At 64.0% G+C, this 9,091-nt stretch overlaps 1 protein-coding gene across 1 annotated transcript in view; it reads left to right on the top strand.

The window, feature by feature from the left end:
- Positions 1 to 338: 338 nt before the first annotated feature.
- SBF1 (SET binding factor 1) overlaps positions 339 to 9,091 on the top strand; it is a gene marked incomplete at both ends in the record, with an annotated part of 40,963 nt that continues 32,210 nt past the window's right edge. The window contains 4 exons of the mRNA XM_017739381.1: positions 339 to 437; positions 5,559 to 5,696; positions 5,983 to 6,111; positions 7,851 to 7,961. Of these exons, the coding sequence (XP_017594870.1) occupies positions 339 to 437; positions 5,559 to 5,696; positions 5,983 to 6,111; positions 7,851 to 7,961 (477 nt within the window). The remainder of the gene's footprint in view (positions 438 to 5,558; positions 5,697 to 5,982; positions 6,112 to 7,850; positions 7,962 to 9,091) is intronic.

Consider the following 9,091-nt stretch of genomic DNA (forward strand, 5'->3'; position numbering starts at 1 on the left):
GGCAGGATTGTGTGGGGAAAGGGCAGCAGGGAGATGAGGAGCAGGGAATGGCAGCTCGGATCGGGGGTGCTGTCCGTGTTGGCATCACAAGGAAGGAGGTTCTGGCTGGAGTGGGACCGGAGCTGCTGCTCCAGGGCCGTTCCCACCTCCCGATAAGGCTCTGGAAGCTTGGAATCCCCGCTGTTCCCTGCCGGAGCGGGCAGTGCTGCTGAGCCTGTGCAAGGGCCGGGCTCTCTCCTGCGCTGCCCTGTCCCTGGAGAGCTGGAGCATCCCAGTGTTGTTCCAGCCTGGCATTCCCGAGGTGGGGTGGGGGGGTACCTGCTGCCCTCTAATCCTGTCTTGTCTCCGCAGGGAGCGGGGATGGGCAGGGACAGATCCTGCAGCGCTTCCCGGAGAAGGACTGGGAGGACAACCCCTTCCCACAGGGCATCGAGCTGGTGAGTGGCTGCCCCGGGGACACCAGGGGGACACCGGGACATGTCCCACAGGGTGTGACTGGGGGGCTGTGAGGGAGCAATTCCCACCTGCCCTGGATGCAGCTCCAGCTCCAGAACTCTCCAGAAACGGTGGGATCTGCCGTGCTGGCTCCTGTCCCGGCCTCTGCTACCCCTCCTTTTCCGGGATCAGCCGCTGGGATGCTGGAATGGCTCCTGGAGGAGCCGTGGATGCAGCCTTGGTGTCCACAGCCCCTCAGGAGCGTGGCCAGGCCTTTCCCAGTGCCCTGCCCTGGCTGGATCCTCCCAGCCCTCTGGACACGGTCACTGGCTCCCAGGAGAGCTCTGGGGCCAGCTCGGAGTGGGTCATTCTGGGATGTGCTGCTGTGGGGATCCTCCAGACCGGCTCCAGCTAATCCAGGACAGTGGCATTGTTCCCCTCATTGCGGAACTGGAGTGGAAGCTCTTCCCAGTCCCTGCCCTGGAGCTCTGAGGGCCCTGAGGGAGGGGCTGGAGCTCCATTCCCAGGGACAAGGGTGGGCTGGGACAGACCGCCAGACCCCCTCTGGAAGCTGCTCCCTCGCCCCTGGAGTTCGTGGAATCACGGATTTATTTGGGTTGGAAAATCCCTCTGAGTGCACTCAGTGGTGCCAAGGCCACTGCTGCCCATGTCCCCAAGTGCCACATCCACAGGGCTTTGAAATCCCTGCAGGGATGGGGACTCCACCCCTGCCCTGGGCAGCTGTGCCAGGGCTGGAAAAACTTTAGATGGGATATGGGGCAGGAATTCCTGGCTGGGATGGTGGGGAGGGGCTGGGATAGAATTCCCAGAGCAGCTGTGGCTGCCCCTGGATCCCTGGCAGTGGCCAAGGCCAGGCTGGACACTGAGGCTGGAGCAGCCTGGCACAGTGGGAGGTGTCCCTGCCCATCATCACTGGGGTCACTGGGGCCCCTGGCTCCTCTTCCCATTGTCAGTGGGACTGGCAGTGTCCAGCTCCTCTTCCCGTCGCATGTTCCCTGAAATTCCAGCACAATTTGGGACCTTTCCGGGCTGTTTCATCCGAGGCAAAAACACAACGTTATTTTTATTTTTCTGCTCCGAGTTTCCTGGTGTCTGCAGGGACTTGGGAACTGTCCCAAGCAGGAGCAAAGCTGCTTTTTTTCCCAAGGGTCAAACTGTCCAGCCAAAAAATCCCTGGAATTTAAACAGTTGGAGCCCTGTCCTGTTGGGGGCCAGGGGTGGCTCCAGGGCTTCCCACAAGCTGTGAGGGTGTCCCGGGGGAGCAGCGTGCGGGGCTGATCCCAAGGCAGCCCCGAAAATCCGCGGGAGCCCATCCCGGGGCTGGGGGGCACGTGACACTGCGGTCAGGGCTGATCCTCCTGACAGCTTTTGGGGGAAAAAAGGGTTCCTGGGGTGTGCAGGGAGATGGGGTTTGGAGCTCCTGGCCGTGCGCAGCGTCTGGCAGCAATTCCCAACGGGAATGTCTCGTTGTAATGGATGGAGCTCCTGTGGGGACAGGCACGGGATGCGGATAAATCGCTGTGGGAGCCTCTCCCTGCCTGCCAGAGCTGTGCCCTGCCTGGGGAGGGCAGTCCCAGGGAGCAGCTGGGTCACTGCTGGAACAGAGGGATCCCGGTGGGATCGGCTGCACAAGGAGGGATGGGAGTGGAGATTCCTGGAAATCCGGGGGCTCTCTGTGCTCCAGTGAGGCTCAGGGCCATTCCCACTCTCCCTTTTGGATCCTTCCTTGGCACTGAGGCCTTGTGTCCTTCCATGCCATGATCGCACAGGTCTCGGTCTGGGATTTTCCGTGTCCTGGGGCAGCTCTGGGATGGTTTTGGCACCTGCTGGATGTGTCCAGACCTGCTCCGCCTCTGCCAGCATTCTTGGACATCCAGCAGCTTCCAGGGCCTAAAGGGGCTCCAGGAGAGCTGCAGAGGGACTGGAGGGCCAGGAGCCAGGGAATGGCTTCCCAGTGCCAGAGGGCAGGGCTGGATGGGAGATTGGGAATTGGGAATTGCTGGCTGGGAGGGTGGGCAGGCCCTGGCCCAGGGTGCCCAGAGCAGCTGGGGCTGCCCCTGGATCCCTGGCAGTGGCCAAGGCCAGGCTGGACATTGGGGCTGGAGCAGCCTGGCACAGTGGGAGGTGTCCCTGCCATGGCAGGGCTGGCACTGGAGGGGCTCTGAGCTCCCTTCCCACCCAACCATTCCAGGATTCCTTGATGAGGTGAGCACAGCTGTGTCCAAGGTTTGCTCCGGGGGCCAGGTCAGAGGTGTCTGTAGGAAATCGCTGTGTCCAGCCCCGACTGAAGGGGATTGTTGGGACAGGAGGGGTTGGGACAGGCTGGGGGTCTCCACTGCCAGAGGATGGGAACACTGCTGGTTGTGTTTGGGCACTGGTGGCTGAGCCTCACCTGGCGTGCCCATGGAATTCCAGACTGGTTTGGGTGGGAAGGGACCTCAGAGATCCTCCAGTGCCAGCCCTGCCATGGCAGGGACACCTCCCACTGTGCCAGGCTGCTCCCAGCCCATGTCCAGCCTGGCCATGCCAATGCCCAGACCTCTCCCGGCAGGGCGGATCCGGGGGCGGCAGCCGTAGCCGAGCCCTCGGAGCTGGCGGCTGTTTTGGGAACACTCCAGAGGGAGGAGAGGCACCCCCACGCTGCCCTCTGGGGGGGACCAGCAGGAAAAATAAATGCCCAGGAACATGGCTTGGGACATCACGGGCGGGATCCTCACCAAGTGAATCCTTGGGAAAGGCTGTGGAGTAACTGGGGAAGAACTGGTGAGGGAGGAGGGGGCAGCCGAGGGGGTCGGGCTCTGCTCGCAGGGAACAGGGACAGGAGAGAGGGAACGGCCTGAGGGAAGCTCGGGGTGGAGATGGGGGAAATTCCTCCTGGAAAGGGCTGTGCAGCCCTGGCCCAGCTGCCCAGGGAGGTCTGGAGTGCCCATCCCTGCAGGGACTTCAAACCCCTGTGGATGTGGCACTTGGGGACACGGGCAGTGGTGGCCTTGGCAGAGCTGGGAACGGTTGGACTGGATGGGCTCCGAGGGGTTTTTCCAACCCAAGCAATTTCATGATCCTGCTCTATCCGTGGGGATCTGTGGCTTTGCCTCCCTTCACCTGTGGCACCTCAGGGTGGCCGAGTGCCGGGTGCCACCATCGGTCAGGTCGGGCTGACCCCGGGGACACCTGTCCTGCCCCTGCCAGCTGTGCCCATTCCCGTGGTTTTCCTTCCTGGAGGATCTGGGTGAGGTGGGGCAGGGGGGGTGATGTCATGGGGCTCCTGCTGGATGAGTTATCCGGGTGGGATTGAGTGAGCTCAGGCTGGGCTGGGAGCGACTCCGGCATTTCCGTGTGCTCCCACGGCGTCACCTGATCCAGGTGTCACCTGCTGGTTTGAGGTGACCCATCCTCTCAGCAGGTGCCATTTTTAGGAAGCTGACTCCGTATCCCACAGCTTGGGGAGAATTCCCAGCTGGCTTGGTGGGTGTCCAAGGCCTCCCACCGCTCCTGTCCCCACAGGGAAGGGTGACACCACGGTCCTGGAGCGCATCCCTGTCTGGGATGTGACACTCGGGAATGCTGGCTGGGAGCCAGGACAAGGGGGATGGTTTTAAACTAAAAGAGGGGAGATTTAGATGGGATCTTGGGAAGGAATTCCTGGCTGGGAGGGTGGGGAGGGGCTGGAATGGAATTCCCAGAGCAGCTGGGGCTGCCCCTGGATCCCTGGCAGTGCCAAGGCCAGGCTGGACATTGGGGCTGGAGCAGCCTGGCACAGTGGGAGGTGTCCCTGCCCTGGCAGGGCTGGCATTGGAGGGGCTCTGAGCTCCCTTCCCACCCAACCATTCCAGGATTCCCTGATCTGTTCCCCGGCAGCTCCGCGTGCTCTGGGCTCCTCATTCCCGCAGTGCCAGGAGATCTCTCTGGAGAGCTCTGTGTGGGGCTGGGAGCAGTGAGGGGAACTCCCACACAGGGACAGTGGCACCGGGACAGTGACACTGTGTGCTCATCCCGATGTTCTGCTGAGCCAAACCTCCCCCTGAGCTCCAGCCGGGACCCGGGCAGGAGGCACCGGGATGGAGAGGCCCCGGTTGCCGCTTTTCAGGGACACAGAATCTGGGATGCAGCTCCTGGGGTGCTTTTTCCTCCCCTCCCTCCTGCTGCCATCCCGAGGATCCGGACAAGGCTGAGCTCCTGTCCCGTGGGCTCCTCCCGGGCAGGAGAGGGGGATCCGTGGGCACTGTGAGCACGGGGAGTGGTGGACAGCTGGGAAACCACCTTGGATTCCTGAGGGAGCTGGAGCAGGATTCCTGTGCGTGCCCGGTCCCGGTACCTCGTTCTCGTCCCGGGATGTGCTGGATTCCCCATGTCCTCAGCGAGCCCGGCGAGGAGCCAGGCTGCCCCGCGCCTCGGGAATTTTCCACAGCTCCCCAGCAGCCAAATGCAGCCCTGAGGAAATAAAGAAAAGCCCCCTGAGACCCGGCAAGCCGGGGGAGTCCTGGGGCCACCGGCTGGAATTACCCCGGCCCTGGGCGGGGCTTTGGGCAGTGCCCGCAGCTCGTTCGGTGACGATGGCACAGCCGGGCCGGTGTTTGTCCCGGGAGAGTGGTGCCACCTCCTGGAGCCACTCCAGAGCCGTGTCCCACGTGTCCCCTTTCCTTCTGGGCTCCGGGTGGTGCTGGCGTGGGATGTCTGGCACACGGCAGGCTGGGGGTGTGCAGGGTTTGGGGGGCTGTGCAGAGCCTGCGGGTCTTGGTGCAGAGTTTGGGGTCTCAGTGCCGTGGGGGGCTGTGCAAACCCCATTGATCCTGGGGGTGTCGGTGCCAGGAGCCTCAGCCCAGCCCAGCCGGGCTTTCCCCTCACAATTCCTCCCAGTTTGGGGTTCTCCAGGCAGCTCCTGTTGTCCCTGCGGACAGGAGGGGGTTTGGGAATTCCCAGAGCCGGTCCAGCGGGGTTGGGAGGTTCCAGGAGCCCAGGGGGCTCTGCCCCGTGCTCTCCCTGCTCCTGGACCGTGGAGCTGCCCTTCCCCATGGGCCACGTGGGACTGGGGGTCGGGTTGGGATTGCCCGGTGTGGGGTGAGGGCTGGCAGCCCCCCGAGCCCGCTGCCGTCCCTCCGCAGTTCTGCCAGCCCAGCGGGTGGCAGCTCTTCCCCGAGAGGAACCCCCCAACCTTCTTCGTGGCCGTGCTGACCGACATCAACTCGGAGCGGCACTACTGCGCCTGCTTCACCTTCTGGGAGGCCGTGGAGAGCCCGCAGGTACCGGGGACACGGGGACCTGGGGACACGGGGACGGGGCTGGCGGGGAAGGATCCGGCTGGGTTCAGCTCTGGCCAGGGGTTCTGCCTTCCCTGTGCCACAGGAATCCACGGATGGGTGGGAAGGGTGGTCAGCAGTGCTGATAGGGAAGCACCCAGCTGGATTTAGCTCTGGCCAGGGGTTCTGCCTTCCCTGGGCCTGGGGAATCCGGACGCTGGCACCGGGAACTCGGGAGAGGGAAGGGCACCCTGTAACCCCCAGCCCACGCTGGTTTGTGTCTCCCCAGCCCCAGAGCCACGCCAGGAATGGTGAGGAGGAGGAGGAGGAGGCCTCGGCCCCCGTGCAGCCTGCCCAGCTCTTTGCCCCCAAGAGCCTGGTGCTGGTGTCGCGGCTGGACCACGCCGAGGTGTTCCGGGTGAGTTGGGGATGGGGACAGCCTTCGTGCTCGGGGGAGAGGGGAGCTGTTCTGGGAAAGCCTTCCTGGCTGTGGCAGTGGGAACACGCTGGCACAGCCCCCGTGGGAGCCTGGCCCCATCCTGCCCTTGGCACCCCGGAGCTGCGGGGTCGGCAGCTGCCGCTGATCCCGAACGGCTGCAGGACACGGAGCAGCTGCCAGCCCCACTCAGGGAAAACTGCAAGGAACAGCTCGTTCCTGGGAGCATTGTCTGTGCCAGCTGTGCTGGCTCCAAAGGTGCTGCTTTGTGTGCCTGGGAAGGACTTGAGAGGGCTGGGGCTGGGAGCTGGACAGATTGTATCCATGGGGATGGGGCTGGGAGTGTCCAGCCTGGAGAAGTGAGGGCTGCAGGGAGAGCTGAGAGCCTCTTGCAGGGCCTAAAGGGGCTCCAGGAGAGCTGCAGAGGGACTGGGGCCAAGGCATGGAGGGCCAGGAGCCAGGGAATGGCTTCCCAGTGCCAGAGGGCAGGGCTGGATGGGAGACTGGGAAGGAATTGTTCCCTGGGAGGGTGGGCAGGCCCTGGCACAGGGTGCCCAGAGCAGCTGGGGCTGCCCCTGGATCCCTGGCAGTGCCCAAGGCCAGGCTGGACATTGGGGCTTGGAGCAGCCTGGGACAGTGGGAGGTGTCCCTGCATCCCTGGCCTTCTGTGGAGTGGGAATTCTCTGAAATACAGGATCTGTTTGTTTTCCTGAGCCTGGGAGAGCAGAGCGGGGTCCTGGCAGGCAAAAGCTGGGGCGACTCCAGGGGACAGGGGTCACCTCACTTGTTCCCAGAGACAGACATGTCCTGCCAGCTGCTCCCCTGGGACTGCACGGAAACAGTTCCCAGCTCCTTAGTCCAGTCCTTAGTGGTTTGAGTTTAGTCCAAGAGTCTGAGTTTCATCTTCCCTCGTTATTCCAGCAGGCAGGGGTTTATCCTGCTCTTCCCTGTTATTCCATTGGGCAGGGGTTTATCCTGCTCTTCCCTCGTTATTCCAGTGGGGCAGGGGTTTATCCTGCTCTTCCTCGTTATTCCAGTGGGGCAGGGGTTTATCCTGCTCTTCCCTCATTATTCCAGCGTTCCAGAGCCTCCCTGGCCCTGCTCTCCAAATCCCAGTATTTGTGTTTTCCCTTTTCCTCGCTGCCATGGGCAGATGGTTTGAAAACAACACCCTGAGGGTGCCTGGAAGACAAATTCCTCCAATTCCTCATTCCCAGCCCTGTGCTGGTGCCCCCAGACTCCCTCTGAGCCGGGGCTGCTGTTGGTTCCCAGTTGGAACAGGCTGGCTGTGTGGGAAGGGGCCCACAGGGACCACCCAGGGCTGACCAGAGCCCAGGTGTGCTGGCAAGGCCATCGCCCACATTTTGGGCATCTCAGCCAGCCCTCGCTGGGGAAGGATCTGCTGCCATCCCTTCCCTGGGGGTTGTGTGGGACTGGGAGTGCTGGGAGCTGGAGCAGCCCGGCTGCCCTGGTCACCTCTGCTCGTGGAGCTTTGGGAAGGCCCTCGGTGCTCTTCCCTGGATCCCTGGCCTTGGGGACACGTCCTCTGCTCCGTGGGGTCAGTGCAGGGACGGGGATGTGCTCCTGGCTGGAATATCCCACTCCTGTGGATGGGGAAGGCCTGGAGCGGCATTCCCAGGGTGCGTTTGTGGCCAGGGATGAGCCCTGGGAGTGTCCCCAGCTCCTGGCCCTGCTCATCCCTGCTCTGCTCCCCTCTCCAGAACAGCCTGGGGCTGATCTACACCATCTACGTGGACGGGCTGAGCGCGTCCCTGGAGAACGTCATCGGGAACCTGCTGACCTGCACCATCCCCATCACGGGGGGAGCGCAGGTGGGTGTCCCGCCGTCCCTGGCCCCTCAGAGCTCAGCCGAGTCCTGCTCCCTGTGCTGGCAGAGCCGAGGGGGACCCGTGGGCAGCGCCTGGCTCCGTGCCCCGCTGCCTTCCCGAGTGCTTCCAGGCACAAATCCCACTCGGATCCTCAATGAGCCAAGGAGCTCCTGCTGCGGCTTCCATGTCCTGGCTCCTGCTGCCTTGGGAGGGAGACCAGCAGCTCACATGGGTGCTGCTCGATCCATGCAAACATTCCCTGCTCCCTGGCACTCCCGGACTCTGGCTCTGCGCTCAGCCCTGTGGGATCGCCCTGTGGAGAGCTGCTCCAGAGCCCAGTGCTCACGGGCCATCTGTGAGAGTGGGGCTGGGACAGCTGCAGGGACACGGGCCAGCGGGGCCAGGACAGCAGCCTGGAGCTGTCCTCAGGGCACTGGCCTGGTGCTGTGTCCGTGTCTGTGCTGGGTCCTGTGCCCGTGCCTGGGGGGCCTCAGGAGCTGCAGCTTCTCCTGGAGCTGAGGCCACCAACCCCCCTGCTGTCCCCTCAGAGCCCTGCTCGGGGCCAGCTGGGCTCAGCACATGGAGCTGGGAGGCTCCTTGGGGATGGCAGAGAGGGAAAGCCCAGCTGGATGCCCCGGCAGGAGGCTGGGGACAGCAGCGCTGTGCCCTGGAGCTCTCGTGCCCTGCTGGCCCCTGCAGTGTCACTGTGGGTGTGTGCTTGTGTCCCCATGTGCCATCCCCTCAGCTGAGCTCCTCTTCCCCCAGCCCGGAGTGCCAAGAATGATCCCACAGCCGGGCTGATCCGATGGGGGAGCCTTGGCCAGGCTGGGACAGCACCACAGGGCACTGGGACAGCTCCATGGGGCACTGGGACAGCAGCACGGGGCACTGGGACAGCTCCATGGGGCACTGGGACAGCAGCGCGGGGCACTGGGACAGCAGCGAGGGGCACTGGGACAGCAGCGCGGGGCACTGGGACAGCTCCATGGGGCACTGGGACAGCTCCATGGGGCACTGGGACAGCAGCGCAGGGCACTGGGACAGCAGCGCGGGGCACTGGGGCAGCTCCATGGGGCACTGGGACAGCTCCATGGGGCAGTGGGACAGCACCACAGGGCACTGGGACAGCAGCG

Source organism: Corvus brachyrhynchos, unplaced genomic scaffold (genome assembly GCF_000691975.1).
Source record: "Corvus brachyrhynchos isolate BGI_N302 unplaced genomic scaffold, ASM69197v1 scaffold197, whole genome shotgun sequence".
Classification (NCBI taxonomy): domain Eukaryota; kingdom Metazoa; phylum Chordata; class Aves; order Passeriformes; family Corvidae; genus Corvus; species Corvus brachyrhynchos.